Source organism: Trifolium pratense, linkage group LG3 (genome assembly GCF_020283565.1).
Source record: "Trifolium pratense cultivar HEN17-A07 linkage group LG3, ARS_RC_1.1, whole genome shotgun sequence".
Classification (NCBI taxonomy): Eukaryota; Viridiplantae; Streptophyta; class Magnoliopsida; order Fabales; family Fabaceae; genus Trifolium; species Trifolium pratense.
Genome location: NC_060061.1, coordinates 22074487 through 22094715, shown reverse-complemented (window position 1 = coordinate 22094715; position 20229 = coordinate 22074487). Strand labels below are relative to the sequence as shown.

Here is a 20229-nt window from a genome sequence, read left to right as displayed (position 1 = left end):
GGGGTTATTGAAAATAATAGAGAAGGTAATGTTTGTGCTGATAAACTAACAACACAGGGTTATCTCTTGCTTATACACGGGTTATCTCTTGCTTATACGTCAGCACAAACTAGCCAACATAGGGTTATTGAAAATAATAGAGAAGGTAATGTTATTGAAAATAATAGAGAAGGTAATGTTTGTGCTGATAGACTAGAAACCCAGGGCTATCTCTTGTTTATATGGTTATGGTGTTGTCTGTATTCTCACTGGTGAAATAGATATATACAGGTTAGAGTGTGAAGTCAATCATAGAAAATTAATATAATTACACATAATGAAAAATAATTACAAACATAATTATACTTAATGAAAGAATATTCTTTCTTTCTATATCACCTTATTTTAGATTTGTATTATGTACCAAAAATAAATAAAAATTGTATCGGTTTTGGTCTAGTCACTTTTTTTTTTTTTTAGTGATCTTTCCTTATTAATTTTTTTTTGTACTGATCTTCTTTTTTCTTACATAAGGGTACTGATCTTTCTTATTTATATATATTTGGCTTAAATGTGTAAAAGGTCCCTGCACATATGGGCCATGTGAGTTTTAATCCCTGCATTTAAAAAAAAATTCATTTTGCCACTGTTTTTTCATTTTATTTTAAAAATGGTCCCTAAACCCATTTTTTGCTGAAATGACACATTTTTGCTGATGTGTCACTGTTGACTGGACTTTAGAGTTGATGACTCATTTAATTTTGCAGTGAATGGACCAAAATACCCTTAAATAAGTAATTTTTTAAAAGTAAAATGAAAGTGACACATCATAAAAAATGGGTCTAGGGACCATTTTTAAAGTAAAATGAAAGTGCAGTAGCAAAATGAAAATTTTAGGACCTTATTAAAATTGCTTATTTTTTGAATTTATGCAAAATCGTTTATGTAACTAAATCTATATTATTTATAAATTTTTACAAACAAAAATTGTATTTTTATAAACTATATTTTTTGATAAATGTAATTTTGCCAAAATTTTAATATGTACTCTGCTCACATCTCTTTTTTGCTACACCACCGTAAGAGTCCGTTGGTATGAAGGAAAAAAAGTGGGAGAAAAAAAATTACGCAAATCAATGAATGAAGATGGACTAAAGTTAGTCTAGGTTCATTCATTGGTTTGCGTAATTTTTTTTCCTCCCACTTTTCTTCCCTCAAACAAAAGGACTCTAAATATTTCATCATCACCATTAATTTATTAAAATAGTAATTGGTGGGATAAATATATTTTTGGACCGTACAAAATTATTAAATTTTATTTTTGGTTCTTATATAAAAAAAAAGTGACAAGTTTTAATTCTTAAACAATTTTTATGCATGTAGTTTTAATTCCCACTATTTCTCAAAATTTTGAAAATTGATTTATCTATATTATAATCTATGGACAAAACTTATATCAAGTTTCATACATTCTGTTTTATCTGTTATCCAACCAAATTAAAACACGTGGATTAACCTTTAATGAGTTCATGGTTTCCGTCTTCCCTAACCTACCTTCACAATGACATTTTTTTGGTAAAAAAAAAAACTCAACCAGATCTTTCCAACCCATACTACCTAGAACACCAACCGAGTTAGAAGAGTTAGTCACTATGTTGTCGAATTCGGAAACCAACAAGTCAACAACAATATTCTGATTCATTTTTCTGAAATTGATTTTTGGTGTGATATAGTTTTGCTTATACAGATGAATTGAAACTTATGTTCTCATGAATCCTGATGATCTGTGTGATTAGAACTTCACGGAGAGGATGTGAGCGTCGGTGGAAAGTTGATGACAACCAATTATGTGATGTTTTTAGTAGTAAATTAGGATAGTTTTAATAGTAATTGACGCCCAAAAGCAAGCAAATACCAAGAAAAGTGAAGTTACAAGACCCAGAAGCAAGAAAAGTGAAAAAAGCAACTAAAAAGGGTAAAAATGTAATAAAGCAACGCAACCATCGTATTCGTACCCACGATGAGTCTCAGCGTGGCGCGATGAGAATGCGGTGAAAATTGAAGAAAATTTGCAGAAAATCTTTTCCATCGTGGCACGATGATGACTTGAAGAATACGCAGAAAATCCTAAGAAGATCTTCCATCGCACCACGATAGGATCCATCGTGGCCACGATGAGGCAAAAATACACGCCATCGTGGCCACGATGGGTGTGATTAATGCGCAGAAAAAGCTCAAGCCCAACTGAAAACTATAAATAGAACCTCCTTCCTCCACTATTATTCATTCCAAAATATTCCAACACATTCCAGAGTTAGGAGAACTCTAAGGAGGAGGCAAGGAGGTCAGGGAACTCCAAGGCCAACAAGATTCTTTTCTTTCTGTTTTTTGTAATTTAATTTTTCTAGGTGGAGTCGAGAAACTCTCTTACGAATGCTTGGTTGTATAATTTATATTATTTGGGTATATATTCAGTTATTTCTATTATAAACTCTTTTATTGTCCGGTTTTATATTTATTTTAATATTGATGACATTAGAATTAAATATTTTTTTTGGTACATAAAATACTAATTTTTTTTTGTACATAATATATTAAATTTATTGGAAAGAGAAAGTGTGTGCAAAAAAAATTATTGGTAAATTAAAATAAGGATATAATGGGAAAATAAAGTGCAAAAATAAACTTTCTTAATTTCTTTTTTTTTTTTCTACAAACAAAAAATAAAATATCATGCATGCACCCTCTGTACATGTCAATTCTCTCTCTCTCCTCTCCATCACTCATCTCTTCTCTCATAGCATGCACCCTCTCCAGATGTCAATTCTCTCTCACAAATAATGAGCAAGGAACAACATGCAAACATGCAAGTGTCTTACTAATCCTGATCACGTCTAAAAACCAATCACCTAATAAGCTTTTACCAATATATAATTCTAGAAAAACAAACACCTAGTTGTAATTTCAAAATAAAAACCACCTAAAACTAATGGCTTTTGCTAATATAGAAGATTTACCATAAATTGTTATTATTAATGGGTCTCAATAACATATCAAATAATTTTTGATTTTTTTAAAAAAAATATGATTAAAAAAAAATGAATAATCATATGATATAAACATTCAATCCAATGATGAATTTTATAAAATTTAGGGTTAAATATATTTTTGGTCCCTATAGTTTCTCAGAATTTTCGTTTTAGTCCTTGAAGATTTTTTTTTCACACTTTTTAGTCACTACTTTTCATTTAACTCGTGCATTTCATTCGGACTTTAATTTTTTTTCTACGGTCATGTTTAGTATAATATATGAATCTCTCTAACAAAAGTTACATTTTTTTTAACAAGAGATGAATTAAATCTGAAATATTTAGATTTTTGTACATAAAAATTCATAAATAATTCATCTTACGTTAAAACATTCTAAATTTTTATCAGAGATGTTCTTGTAATATTATAAACATTAATATAAAAGAGAATTAAAAAATGTGAGAATTTACAATAGTTTGATTAAAAGTATGGACGAAAAATCTTGACAGAAAAAACTTCAGGATCAAGAAGTGTGAAAAAATCTTCAAAGACTAAAACAAAAAATCTCGAAAACTATAAGAACCAAAAACATATTTAACCTTAAAATTTATATTCGTTATAATAATATTCGTAAACAAGAACAAGACACAACAAGCTCTTGCACCGTGGAACTCGCAAAAACTAAAAATCTTTATGAATTGAAACTCAAGTTCTACAAAATTAAAATTGAAAATGTCACCGAAAGACTGATTACATAAATTTCTCTCGACTTGTATTTTTCCTTTAAGATTAAGTTTTCAAGCAGCTCAATTTTAATTCACTACAACAAATTTATACTACTTTTTGCGATAATTATTATAGTCGTTTGAAATAACTTCCTGAATTTATGCAAAATAATTTATTACAAATAAATTAAGAATTTAATAATAATTAAATAATTTTTAAAATTAATAGGTCTAAAACTACATATTTAAAATTTTTGTACTACTAAAATATGTCAATTTTTTTATATAAGGACTAAAATTATATTTAACTTTTTCTATAATATATATTATATATAGTTTAATGGACACTATTCTGTCAATATTTTCTTTATTTTATTTTTTCTTTCAAATTAATACAAAAATAACACACTATATTTATTAAAAATAAACAATATGTATTTATTAAAAAACGAAAAATTACAAACAAAAAATAAAATTGCATGCATGAATGCATGCATCCTCTCCACATGTCAATTCTCTCTTCTCTCATAGCATGCACCGTCTCCACATGTCTACCATGCAAGCCTTGTCTGTTTAATGATACTGATGCAGCTATGTTTGGTCATGATTTTCTTACATACTATTAAGTGCCTTTAGTGCAAACCCTGCTATCTGGAGCAGGTGTTAGGTAGTGGAGCAGAGCAGGTGTTACATACTTGCTTAATATTGTTTTTTATTTTGACTTGTGTCATTGCATTAATTGTAGCTCATAGGAATGCACAATAAACGGAAATGGATCAAATTGATACTTTTTAAATGTAAGAGACCAAATTGAAACCTAAAATAAATGTAAGGGATTAAATATGTAGTTAAATGTGTAGTATCCTAGATAGTTGTCTAATCACCTTTCTAAACCCTAATCCACTTAAAACAATGAAAACCTTTCATTTAGTCACATCACCCACTTACATCCATTTAATGTGTAATAATAATTAATTATTATTATTATTATTAGATTATTATTATTATTATTATTATTATTATTATTATTATTATTATATTATTGTTGTTGTTGTGTTGGGTTATTTTTTTGTGGTTGTTTTATGTTACTATTCATTTTAATTTATTTTTTTCATTTTATTATTTGTGTATTTTATTATTTTTTGTTCGAAATAATTAATGATTTTGCTAATAATCTTTTGTCTAATCTTTGTGTATATAAGAAATTGGTCGATTGTCAGCACTACTTACTTATGATTTTGGTACGCAAATTCATCGTCACGCTCTTTTGGTTGATCCAAATTAAAATCAATTTGAAGTGTTAGTAAAAAAATAAATTAATTAAAATTTAATAATGGTTGTTATGCTCCAATATGTTTCAAATTAATATAAATGACATATTCGATAACGAAGTAGTTTATTCGATTCAGAATCCTCCATTGAGATTTATAATACAAAAAAACTTATTTTTCAACATCAATTTATTTTCTGTGGTCAATCATATGTTGTCATTTCCAGAGTTATTTTAAAGAATGAATTAAAGATATTGCTAACCAATGTTAATGAAGAAGATACCAAGGTAACTCCAAATGTGATGTATAAATAAGTTTTTTTTAAATGTATAAACACATATTTATCTATATCACATTTAGATAAGTTCTATTGTTACTATTATTTTGATAATACCTATTATTTCAATTTTAAATATACAAATAATTTTTTGACGTTATAGAATAAAACAACGCATAAGACTCGTGCATCGCACGGGTAAGCGTCAAGTGCCGGAACATCTGATTAAGCATAATAAAAATAGAAGAAAAAACTTCAAATTAATATTGCTGGTAACATAGACTAGTCTAATAAATGGTCTATAATAAATATAAGGAATAATTACCTTTAGATTGATCTCTAATAGCATATATGCACCCTCTCCTGTCTCTCCACATGTCAATTCTCTCCTCTCCATCACTTGTCTCACAATATTTTCTCTCTTTTTTTTTAATTAAAAAATAAAGAATATTCATTCATTGATAGAGTACATATATATATATACAATACAAATTCAAATTCGATAAAAACAAAAAACATAAATCTGCGAACAAACTCACTGTATCTATATTAATAGTATAAAACGGCAAATTACATAAGCCTATAAAATGACTATATTGAAGTGTCCGGAATGTTCATGCCTCCGAATCTGTAATGTTGATGACACCAAAATCGACATTGATTGGATCTACACTAGATCAAAATTAATCTCCAACCTAAAACAAATTAACACTGCACAAAAACGGAACAACAAAGTACTCCGCACACAGATGAGACATCATAATACTTCGTACAAAGACAGGACAACAAAATACACCGTACGAAGATGAAAAATCAAAACAAAAATATGTGAAAATCACACTTATTTACCATAACGAGAAGTAAAAATAATTTGGAGGAGTGATTTCGGACTAAAATTGACCTTAAATCATCCCTCTTCGATAGAACAAAAAGGAAAAAAAATTGGTAACAGCTTGGATTAAAATAAAAAAGAGAGACATTTTCTCTCTTTGGAATCTTTGTAAACTAAAATTTTGTATTTAATTTTTTAAAAAAATATTGTGATAAGTAAACGTCTGATTGTAATTTTAAATTTTTTAAAAGCATTAGATCAAGTGAATGTAAAAATGAATGATTTTATGATAAAAGCGATTAAATCAGTTGACACCATCATGGACATAATTTTAAAAGCATTGGATCAAGTGAATGTAAAAGGTTTTTTTTTTTGACTTGTGTCATTGCATTAATTGTAGCTCATAGGAATGCACAATAAACTTAAATGGACCAAATTGATACTTTTTAAATGTAAGAGATCAAATTAAAACCTAAAATAAATGTAAGGGATTAAATATGTAGTTAAATGTATAGTATCCTAGATAGTTGTCTAATCACCTACCTAAACCCTAATCCACTTAAAACAATGAAAACCTTTCATTTAGTCACATCACCCACTTACATCCATTTAATGTATAATAATAATTAATTATTATTATTATTATTAGATTATTATTATTATTATTATTATTATTATTATTATTATTATTGTGTTGGGTTATTTTTTTGTGGTTGTTTTATGTTACTATTCATTTTAATTTATTTTTTTCATTTTATTATTTGTGTATTTTATTATTTTTTGTTCGAAATAATTAATGATTTTGCTAATAATCTTTTGTCCAATCTTTGTGTGTATAAGAAATTGGTCGATTGTCAGCACTACTTACTTATGATTTTGGTACGCAAATTCATCGTCACGCTCTTTTAGTTGATCCAAATTAAAATCAATTTGAAGTGTTAGTAAAAAAATAAATTAATTAAAATTTAATAATGGTTGGTATGCTCCAATATTTTTCAAATTAATATAAATGACATATTCGATAATGAAGTAGTTTATTCAATTCAGAATCCTCCATTGAGATTTATAATACAAAAAAAACTTATTTTTCAACATCAATTTATTTTTTGTGGTCAATCATATGTTGTCATTTCCAGAGTTATTTTAAAGAATGAATTAAAGATATTGCTAACCAATGTTAATGAAGAAGATACCAAGGTAACTCCAAATGTGATGTATAAATAAGTTTTTTTTAAATGTATAAACACATATTTATCTATATCACATTTACATAACTTCTATTGTTACTATTATTTTGATAATACCTATTGTTTCAATTTTAAATTTATCACCTATACAAATAATTTTTTGACGTTATGGAATAAAATAACGCATAAGACTCGTGCATCGCACGGGTAAGCGTCTAGTTCCGGAACATCTGATTAAGCATGATAAAAATAGAAGAAAAAACTTCAAATTAATATTGCTGGTAACATAGACTAATTAAGATTTTCAGAAAGATAACTTAGTGTAACATGTATGTGTTTACGGCCTTATGTGGTATGGGGACCTCGTGTATAAGATCACAATAAATACATTGAAAAGTCTAATAGATATGATTTGCTAATTTTAATCCTTAATTAGCACTAATCAGAGATTTTAACATATATCAACATTTGCCACATGCGTAGAAAAATAAAATCAACAATTTTTTTATTCTTGACCCTTTCTAAGAAAATCTACAATTCTACTTGAGATACAATAAGCTGTTGACTGAATAGTAATCATAGGATTAACACCAATAGCAGTAGGAAGAACACTAGCATCACAAACAAACAATCTTTCAGCTTCCCAACTCTCACCATTTTCATCAACAACACCCTCATTTTGATTCACACCCATTCTACAACTCCCTATTTGATGTGCAGAACTATACAAATTCCAGCTCTCACCTGGCCACAATACTCCATCCATAGGACACACACTATCTATAAACTCTTCAATTTCATCTTCACTGATATTCTCATTAATTCTAATTCTTTGACCATCACTTCTATGTGTCCCTACTTCAACTACTCCTGCTGCTATAAGAATTCTCACTGCTTGTTGTAAACCAGCTCTCATATTCTCTTTATCAGTTGAATCCAATTTATAGCTTACTCTTCCTTCCTTTGTTACTTGTCCACTTGATTTGTCCCTTATTATTGTGATTAAATGTGATGTTCTTGGAAAGTTTAGCATTCTTTGTTTGAAGTCTAGTCCTGATTCCCATGGACATAGTGATGCAAATGATGCTGGTCCTAGTAATGGTGTTTCAATTATGGCTCTTATGTCTGATTTTAAATCATCACATGTTGATGATGATAGTACTTTATGAACAGATGTGATTATACCTCCCTCATAGACTTTACCTGTTATAAATCATAGGATGAAAGAGATGAAGATTACTTCGTGCCAATAACATGGTTAATTACCAAAAAAACTAACTAAACTCTTAACAAAAAAATTTATTTTAAATAATACCTTTGAGATCTGATTTTGATTCTGGAAAGTATCCCCATATCATTAACACAGGGTGGAGATGAAGGTTTCTACCAATGTTTTTATTCTTTAAACCACTAGATATCATCAATGGAGGTGTCAGAAGTGCACCACCTGCAGAAATTGTTACTTTGGCCTCAATTTGTAGCTTCATTGTGACTCTACTCTTTAAAGTCTTTGCCAAAACACCCAAACATTTCTTCTTTCTTGTATTTCCACTCCTGTAATTACTTTCAAATAAAAACCTCTCAGCTTTGCATCCTGTTATTATCACACCACCTTTTTCAACAGCATCTACAAGCCATGTAACTTGAGTCCCTTGTTTCTCTCCTTTTGGACAACCATAACCACGTGAACCACAATAATGATTGTTCCCCGATGAATTTCTTGGAACATAATCAACTTTTAAGCCAAGATTTTGACACCCTTTTCTCAGTACTTGATTTTGTAACCCTTCTTGTGTACAATTTTCATTGACACCAATTCTCTCACACACAGTTTCCATAGCAGATAGATACTCTAAGCTTGAAAATATGGAAAGTTTGTGTTCCTCTGACCATTCTTTTAACACTTTTTTTGGTGTTCTTATGCAAACTGACCAATTAACAGCTGAGCCGCCACCAACTGTTGAACCTGCCAAAATAAGTATTCTTGAATCAACAGAAGCTAACATTCCTCCACATTCATATTGTTGATCCATCGAAGGACCTTCTAGTGATGAATAATCCTCTAGAACAAAATAGTTTCCTTTCTCTAGAACAAGCACTTTGTGTCCTGCATTTGAAAGGACAGAAGCTGCTACACCTCCTCCAGAGCCAGATCCAACAACTACTGCATCAAATTTTATTTTGAGTGTGTTGTTTTTGGAGTCTAGTGTAACATTGAGGCCTTTGTTAATTAGAGATTGTTGAAGAGTTGAGTCATTTTCGTGCATGGTTTCTATAATCCCTTTTTCAAGGGGTCTCTTTTTGCTAAACTTTCTAAGAACATCACATTTAATCACAATAATAAGGGACAAATCAAGTGGACAAGTAACAAAGAAAGGAAGAATAAGCTATAAATTGGATTCAACTGACAAAGAGAATATGAGAGTTGGTTTACAACATGCAGTGAGGATTCTAATAGCAACAGGAGCAGTGGAAGTAGGGACACATAGAAGTGATGGTCAAAGAATTAAGATTAATGAGAATATCAGTGAAAATGAAATTGAAGAGTTTATAGATAGTTTTTGTCCTATAGATGGAGCATTGTGGCCGGGTGAGAGCTGGAATTTGTATAGTTCTGCTCATCAAATGGGGAGTTGTAGAATGGGCATGAATCAAAAGGAAGGTGCTGTTGATGAAAATGGTGAGAGTTGAGAAGATGAATGATTGTTTGTTTGTGATGCTAGTGTTCTTCCTACTGCTATTGGTGTCAATCCTATGATAACTATTCAGTCAACTACTTATTGTATCACAAGTAGAATTGTAGATTTTCTTAGAAAGGATCAACAATCAAAAGATTGTTGATTTTACTTTTCTATGCATGTATGAATTCGCAATGAATTTGGTAAAATCACAATAAACTATACTATATTTGTAAACACTAAACACTTATAGGACATGAGATGAAGCATTGGGATCACGTGGGAGCTATAATGGATGTGAATTAAAAGAAATGTGTTGTTGATGAAAATGGGGAAGGCAGCCCTTCATTATATAGTAGTTATAACTTATGGCACATGGTGTAGTAATATAGGTGACATGGACAAGTGGTAAATTTGTCGACCATGGGTCAGTTGATATTTTACTAATAAATTAATATTAATTAATTAGGATCATTGCAAGTGGTAATGTGTACCAATAATACTCTTTATTGATTTATAGTACACTTTTTTCTTAAACAAGATTTATACTCTCTCTTATAAGTAAAAACATTATTTTTTAGATTTGTTCAAAAAAATAAGTCAATAATATAAACTAAGGCACCGTTTGACCGAACTTATTTTCGACTTTTTATTCCAAAAAAATAGAATTTGAGGCAAACAGTTTTCTTTAAAGTACTTATAAAAAAATTTGCTTAATTTTTATGTGTAAAATACATCAATAATGAGTTTTTGGTAAAATTAATATATGCAAATTTTTTTTGTGGAAAATGAACTTTTCGGCTGCTCCCCTCTTCGAATCCTCACAAACGTAAAACCATATATCCTATAATTAACTGATATGCTTTGTTTTTTTGTACATTAACTGATATGTTCATAATATGCACTATTATTTAATCACCTTCATGTCATGTGCATTATTATTATTATTATTATTATTATTATTATTATTATTATTATTATTATTATTAAAAAGTGCACTATTATTTAATTTTTTTTATAACAAAAAAGGCATTATTATTAGTTTTCATTGTACTATTAATTAAAAAAATAAGAACCCTGTAGTATTTTTCTTCTTCAAAATATGAAATTAATCATTTCAATAATTATACATGTATTTGGATTAAATTACACCTATAGTTCACAAGTCCCAGCACAACTGACAAAAAAATGTTAAAATTGTTAAGCTGAACGCTATGATCGGGGTTTAAACTCCGGCTCCCTCACACCGATAATGTTACGCCGTGTAATAATATTTTAAAAAATATAAATTTTATAAAATATTATTTACAATGGATTTAAAGTATATGTCATTTAAATTATTTATATAAAATTTTACACAAATTTAAAATTATTTGATTTGTTATTGAGACCTACTAAAATTTAAAATTTATGCACTTTACTGAACATTAGGGAAGATTTAACTACAAATAGGTTAGGTTTTCCTTATTTTAGATGTTGCTAGCTAGTTGTTTTGTTTCCTTTGTTGAGGATTTAGGCTTGGTCCCCCTCTTTTGTATCCCACTTTTTATTTTTATCTATGATATTTGAAGTTAAAAAAAAAAAAAAAAAATACTGAACATTTCTTATTTTTATGAATTTCAAAAACATATTGAATTATTTTAGATTTGTGTAAAATTTTACATAGATGATCTAAATAATATATACTTCTAATCAAATGGTAGATTTTATAATATATTATTAGTTAAAATGTTATATTTATTTAGATAAAATATTGCACACCAAATTTTAATATTTGTTTATTATATTTTTAAAATATAATATCCCTAAATATAAATGATTTAATAAATTTTTTTATGAAACAAATATAAATTAGAGTTTACTTTAAGTTTTTTAAAAATGAAATCACCACCAAACAACTTTAACTTTTTTTCTAAAGCACTTATTTTAAACTTTATTTTAAAGTAGCTTTTAAACCGTAAAAAAGTTTGGTCAAACGGTACCTAAATACATTACTTTTTCAATGAACTTAAAAAGTAATTTTTTTTTACTTATAATAGTGACCGGAGAAAGTACTATTTATCGAAGTTTATGAATTTTCATGGAATTATATAGCAGTTTTTGTTTTTTATTTTTTATAATGAATTATATAGCAGCTCTGATATTTTTAATTGTATACTATGTAATTATTATTTTTTATTGACTTTTGAAATTGTTTTAGAAAGGAAATTATTGGTGGTAATGAGCCATTAATTCTTGCTGGTTTGGGAAATTAACAGTTTTAGAAATATATTAATTTTTTAAGATACAGATTTGAGTAACCTTGAAAAAAAAACAGTTTTTTTTTTTTTTGGTAGTAGAGAGGGCCTAAGCCCCAGTTTTTTTTTTATTTGACTGAGAAAAAAACAGTTTTCTTTTTAAGTAAGAAAAAAACAGTTTTGGAAACTAATAGTAATACACTATATTATACTTTACTTTTTTTTTTTTTGACGCATTTTTTTTTATTATAATATTTATACTATACTTTTTTTTGACGTAAGATTTATACTGTACTTAAAAGAAACAGTTTTGGAAATTAATAATACACTTTATTGATGAGTGAAAGAAAAATTGATTTTTTTTTTTTATAATTAGCTGTAGATCGAACCCGGGATCTATAACGTACTATTCAAGTTCCTCACTACTAGACCAAACCAGCTGTGAAAATTAATAATACACTTTATTTATGCTGTGGCTTAAAAAAATTGACTTTAGGTGTTAGTAAAAAATAAAATTTGTTAAGTTTGGTAAAAAAAAAAAACTGATACTTTTTTTTTTTTTGACAAGACGCAAAACTTTGCACCGTAAAGTTAAGGATATGCTTTTCTTTTTGGTAGAGTTTTCAGGATTTTCTAATAATACACTATATTTTTTTGACGAATCTAATAATACACTATATCGAAAAAATCAATAATTTTTTAGATATACTATAGTTTAATGGACACTTTTCTGTCAGTATTTTCTTAATTTTTTTCTGTCAAATTAATACATAAATAACACACTATATTAAAAATAGGAGAATATTAACATGTGCACGTATGAGGAATTAAAAATAGAAATTATAACTTTAAAAATAAGCAATATATTCTACCAAAAATAAATAAATAAAATAAAAATTATATTTATTAAAAAAACGAAAAAGTTACAAACAAAAAAGATAAAACTATATATTTATCAAAATATATAAGGAATCAAAAATAGAAATTATACTTTAAAAATAAACAATATTCTACCAAAAATAAATAAATAAAATAAAAATATATTTATTAAAAAAACGAAAAAAGTTACAAACAAAAAAGATAAAACTATATATTTATTAAAATATAATTATGCTACTTTCAGGCTCTTGTGTAATTTTTTATGTTTCTTCTGGCTAGTTGTGGCTTAACTTTTGTATAATGACTGACTACCTTTTAGTTTCTCATCTTGTGCTTGAGGGGCTGCGTTTTGTTTTAATATAATTTTCTCTTAGTTTCTTAAAAAAAAAAAAAAAAAAAACTATATCCTGAAAAGCAAACAATATTATATCCTAAAAAATATAACAAACAAAAATAAGTTAAAAAATCATTTTTTTAATAAAAAATTTACAAAACAAACACATTATTATTATGCTGAAGAAATATAAAAAAATACTAACTTCTTAGGTATGTAGAGACAACAAGAAATAGATCTATCCTTCAAAAAAAAAACAAGAAATAGATCTAGTTCAATGAAAAGTTTATAAAGAGCTGGATTAGACCTGATTTAGATCTGGTGCAATAATGTAAAAACAAATATTCAGATTATATAACAAATAAATTGAAAACATTAAAAATGTTTAGATTATATTCTTATGGTGACTCACATATTTAGAGAAGGTAATGTTTGTGCTGATAAACTAGAAACACAGGGTTATCTCTTGCTCATATGTTTGTGCTGATAAACTAGCCAACATAGGGTTATAGGGTTATTGAAAATAATAGAGAAGGTAATGTTTGTGCTGATAGACTTAAAAACACAGTGTTATCTCTTGCTTATACGTTTGTGCTGATAAACTAGCCAAAATGGGGTTATTGAAAATAATAGAGAAGGTAATGTTTGTGCTGATAAACTAACAACACAGGGTTATCTCTTGCTTATACACGGGTTATCTCTTGCTTATACGTCAGCACAAACTAGCCAACATAGGGTTATTGAAAATAATAGAGAAGGTAATGTTATTGAAAATAATAGAGAAGGTAATGTTTGTGCTGATAGACTAGAAACCCAGGGCTATCTCTTGTTTATATGGTTATGGTGTTGTCTGTATTCTCACTGGTGAAATAGATATATACAGGTTAGAGTGTGAAGTCAATCATAGAAAATTAATATAATTACACATAATGAAAAATAATTACAAACATAATTATACTTAATGAAAGAATATTCTTTCTTTCTATATCACCTTATTTTAGATTTGTATTATGTACCAAAAATAAATAAAAATTGTATCGGTTTTGGTCTAGTCACTTTTTTTTTTTTTTAGTGATCTTTCCTTATTAATTTTTTTTTGTACTGATCTTCTTTTTTCTTACATAAGGGTACTGATCTTTCTTATTTATATATATTTGGCTTAAATGTGTAAAAGGTCCCTGCACATATGGGCCATGTGAGTTTTAATCCCTGCATTTAAAAAAAAATTCATTTTGCCACTGTTTTTTCATTTTATTTTAAAAATGGTCCCTAAACCCATTTTTTGCTGAAATGACACATTTTTGCTGATGTGTCACTGTTGACTGGACTTTAGAGTTGATGACTCATTTAATTTTGCAGTGAATGGACCAAAATACCCTTAAATAAGTAATTTTTTAAAAGTAAAATGAAAGTGACACATCATAAAAAATGGGTCTAGGGACCATTTTTAAAGTAAAATGAAAGTGCAGTAGCAAAATGAAAATTTTAGGACCTTATTAAAATTGCTTATTTTTTGAATTTATGCAAAATCGTTTATGTAACTAAATCTATATTATTTATAAATTTTTACAAACAAAAATTGTATTTTTATAAACTATATTTTTTGATAAATGTAATTTTGCCAAAATTTTAATATGTACTCTGCTCACATCTCTTTTTTGCTACACCACCGTAAGAGTCCGTTGGTATGAAGGAAAAAAAGTGGGAGGAAAAAAATTACGCAAATCAATGAATGAAGATGGACTAAAGTTAGTCTAGGTTCATTCATTGGTTTGCGTAATTTTTTTTCCTCCCACTTTTCTTCCCTCAAACAAAAGGACTCTAAATATTTCATCATCACCATTAATTTATTAAAATAGTAATTGGTGGGATAAATATATTTTTGGACCGTACAAAATTATTAAATTTTATTTTTGGTTCTTATATAAAAAAAAAGTGACAAGTTTTAATTCTTAAACAATTTTTATGCATGTAGTTTTAATTCCCACTATTTCTCAAAATTTTGAAAATTGATTTATCTATATTATAATCTATGGACAAAACTTATATCAAGTTTCATACATTCTGTTTTATCTGTTATCCAACCAAATTAAAACACGTGGATTAACCTTTAATGAGTTCATGGTTTCCGTCTTCCCTAACCTACCTTCACAATGACATTTTTTTGGTAAAAAAAAAAACTCAACCAGATCTTTCCAACCCATACTACCTAGAACACCAACCGAGTTAGAAGAGTTAGTCACTATGTTGTCGAATTCGGAAACCAACAAGTCAACAACAATATTCTGATTCATTTTTCTGAAATTGATTTTTGGTGTGATATAGTTTTGCTTATACAGATGAATTGAAACTTATGTTCTCATGAATCCTGATGATCTGTGTGATTAGAACTTCACGGAGAGGATGTGAGCGTCGGTGGAAAGTTGATGACAACCAATTATGTGATGTTTTTAGTAGTAAATTAGGATAGTTTTAATAGTAATTGAAGCCCAAAAGCAAGCAAATACCAAGAAAAGTGAAGTTACAAGACCCAGAAGCAAGAAAAGTGAAAAAAGCAACTAAAAAGGGTAAAAATGTAATAAAGCAACGCAACCATCGTATTCGTACCCACGATGAGTCTCAGCGTGGCGCGATGAGAATGCGGTGAAAATTGAAGAAAATTTGCAGAAAATCTTTTCCATCGTGGCACGATGATGACTTGAAGAATACGCAGAAAATCCTAAGAAGATCTTCCATCGCACCACGATAGGATCCATCGTGGCCACGATGAGGCAAAAATACACGCCATCGTGGCCACGATGGGTGTGATTAATGCGCAGAAAAAGCTCAAGCCCAACTGAAAACTATAAATAGAACCTCCTTCCTCCACTATTATTCATTCCAAAATATTCCAACACATTCCAGAGTTAGGAGAACTCTAAGGAGGAGGCAAGGAGGTCAGGGAACTCCAAGGCCAACAAGATTCTTTTCTTTCTGTTTTTTGTAATTTAATTTTTCTAGGTGGAGTCGAGAAACTCTCTTACGAATGCTTGGTTGTATAATTTATATTATTTGGGTATATATTCAGTTATTTCTATTATAAACTCTTTTATTGTCCGGTTTTATATTTATTTTAATATTGATGACATTAGAATTAAATATTTTTTTTGGTACATAAAATACTAATTTTTTTTTGTACATAATATATTAAATTTATTGGAAAGAGAAAGTGTGTGCAAAAAAAATTATTGGTAAATTAAAATAAGGATATAATGGGAAAATAAAGTGCAAAAATAAACTTTCTTAATTTCTTTTTTTTTTTCTACAAACAAAAAATAAAATATCATGCATGCACCCTCTGTACATGTCAATTCTCTCTCTCTCCTCTCCATCACTCATCTCTTCTCTCATAGCATGCACCCTCTCCAGATGTCAATTCTCTCTCACAAATAATGAGCAAGGAACAACATGCAAACATGCAAGTGTCTTACTAATCCTGATCACGTCTAAAAACCAATCACCTAATAAGCTTTTACCAATATATAATTCTAGAAAAACAAACACCTAGTTGTAATTTCAAAATAAAAACCACCTAAAACTAATGGCTTTTGCTAATATAGAAGATTTACCATAAATTGTTATTATTAATGGGTCTCAATAACATATCAAATAATTTTTGATTTCTTTAAAAAAAATATGATTAAAAAAAAATGAATAATCATATGATATAAACATTCAATCCAATGATGAATTTTATAAAATTTAGGGTTAAATATATTTTTGGTCCCTATAGTTTCTCAGAATTTTCGTTTTAGTCCTTGAAGATTTTTTTTTCACACTTTTTAGTCACTACTTTTCATTTAACTCGTGCATTTCATTCGGACTTTAATTTTTTTTCTACGGTCATGTTTAGTATAATATATGAATCTCTCTAACAAAAGTTACATTTTTTTTAACAAGAGATGAATTAAATCTGAAATATTTAGATTTTTGTACATAAAAATTCATAAATAATTCATCTTACGTTAAAACATTCTAAATTTTTATCAGAGATGTTCTTGTAATATTATAAACATTAATATAAAAGAGAATTAAAAAATGTGAGAATTTACAATAGTTTGATTAAAAGTATGGACGAAAAATCTTGACAGAAAAAACTTCAGGATCAAGAAGTGTGAAAAAATCTTCAAAGACTAAAACAAAAAATCTCGAAAACTATAAGAACCAAAAACATATTTAACCTTAAAATTTATATTCGTTATAATAATATTCGTAAACAAGAACAAGACACAACAAGCTCTTGCACCGTGGAACTCGCAAAAACTAAAAATCTTTATGAATTGAAACTCAAGTTCTACAAAATTAAAATTGAAAATGTCACCGAAAGACTGATTACATAAATTTCTCTCGACTTGTATTTTTCCTTTAAGATTAAGTTTTCAAGCAGCTCAATTTTAATTCACTACAACAAATTTATACTACTTTTTGCGATAATTATTATAGTCGTTTGAAATAACTTCCTGAATTTATGCAAAATAATTTATTACAAATAAATTAAGAATTTAATAATAATTAAATAATTTTTAAAATTAATAGGTCTAAAACTACATATTTAAAATTTTTGTACTACTAAAATATGTCAATTTTTTTATATAAGGACTAAAATTATATTTAACTTTTTCTATAATATATATTATATATAGTTTAATGGACACTATTCTGTCAATATTTTCTTTATTTTATTTTTTCTTTCAAATTAATACAAAAATAACACACTATATTTATTAAAAATAAACAATATGTATTTATTAAAAAACGAAAAATTACAAACAAAAAATAAAATTGCATGCATGAATGCATGCATCCTCTCCACATGTCAATTCTCTCTTCTCTCATAGCATGCACCGTCTCCACATGTCTACCATGCAAGCCTTGTCTGTTTAATGATACTGATGCAGCTATGTTTGGTCATGATTTTCTTACATACTATTAAGTGCCTTTAGTGCAAACCCTGCTATCTGGAGCAGGTGTTAGGTAGTGGAGCAGAGCAGGTGTTACATACTTGCTTAATATTGTTTTTTATTTTGACTTGTGTCATTGCATTAATTGTAGCTCATAGGAATGCACAATAAACGGAAATGGATCAAATTGATACTTTTTAAATGTAAGAGACCAAATTGAAACCTAAAATAAATGTAAGGGATTAAATATGTAGTTAAATGTGTAGTATCCTAGATAGTTGTCTAATCACCTTTCTAAACCCTAATCCACTTAAAACAATGAAAACCTTTCATTTAGTCACATCACCCACTTACATCCATTTAATGTGTAATAATAATTAATTATTATTATTATTATTAGATTATTATTATTATTATTATTATTATTATTATTATATTATTGTTGTTGTTGTGTTGGGTTATTTTTTTGTGGTTGTTTTATGTTACTATTCATTTTAATTTATTTTTTTCATTTTATTATTTGTGTATTTTATTATTTTTTGTTCGAAATAATTAATGATTTTGCTAATAATCTTTTGTCTAATCTTTGTGTATATAAGAAATTGGTCGATTGTCAGCACTACTTACTTATGATTTTGGTACGCAAATTCATCGTCACGCTCTTTTGGTTGATCCAAATTAAAATCAATTTGAAGTGTTAGTAAAAAAATAAATTAATTAAAATTTAATAATGGTTGTTATGCTCCAATATGTTTCAAATTAATATAAATGACATATTCGATAACGAAGTAGTTTATTCGATTCAGAATCCTCCATTGAGATTTATAATACAAAAAAACTTATTTTTCAACATCAATTTATTTTCTGTGGTCAATCATATGTTGTCATTTCCAGAGTTATTTTAAAGAATGAATTAAAGATATTGCTAACCAATGTTAATGAAGAAGATACCAAGGTAACTCCAAATGTGATGTATAAATAAGTTTTTTTTAAATGTATAAACACATATTTATCTATATCACATTTAGATAAGTTCTATTGTTACTATTATTTTGATAATACCTATTATTTCAATTTTAAATATACAAATAATTTTTTGACGTTATAGAATAAAACAACGCATAAGACTCGTGCATCGCACGGGTAAGCGTCAAGTGCCGGAACATCTGATTAAGCATAATAAAAATAGAAGAAAAAACTTCAAATTAATATTGCTGGTAACATAGACTAGTCTAATAAATGGTCTATAATAAATATAAGGAATAATTACCTTTAGATTGATCTCTAATAGCATATATGCACCCTCTCCTGTCTCTCCACATGTCAATTCTCTCCTCTCCATCACTTGTCTCACAATATTTTCTCTCTTTTTTTTTTATTAAAAAATAAAGAATATTCATTCATTGATAGAGTACATATATATATACAATACAAATTCAAATTCGATAAAAACAAAAAACATAAATCTGCGAACAAACTCACTGTATCTATATTAATAGTATAAAACGGCAAATTACATAAGCCTATAAAATGACTATATTGAAGTGTCCGGAATGTTCATGCCTCCGAATCTGTAATGTTGATGACACCAAAATCGACATTGATTGGATCTACACTAGATCAAAATTAATCTCCAACCTAAAACAAATTAACACTGCACAAAAACGGAACAACAAAGTACTCCGCACACAGATGAGACATCATAATACTTCGTACAAAGACAGGACAACAAAATACACCGTACGAAGATGAAAAATCAAAACAAAAATATGTGAAAATCACACTTATTTACCATAACGAGAAGTAAAAATAATTTGGAGGAGTGATTTCGGACTAAAATTGACCTTAAATCATCCCTCT

The 20229-nt window shown here is 27.8% G+C and overlaps 1 protein-coding gene across 1 annotated transcript; it reads right to left on the bottom strand.

The window, feature by feature from the left end:
- Positions 1-7806: 7806 nt before the first annotated feature.
- Positions 7807-15723, bottom strand: LOC123914768 (long-chain-alcohol oxidase FAO1-like). The gene is made up of 3 exons (XM_045965940.1): positions 15616-15723; positions 8617-9688; positions 7807-8504 (listed from the first exon to the last, which is right to left on the bottom strand). Exons 1-3 carry the CDS (start codon positions 15721-15723, stop codon positions 7807-7809), a joined length of 1878 nt encoding a protein of 625 aa, XP_045821896.1.
- Between the last annotated feature and the right edge of the window lie 4506 nt (positions 15724-20229).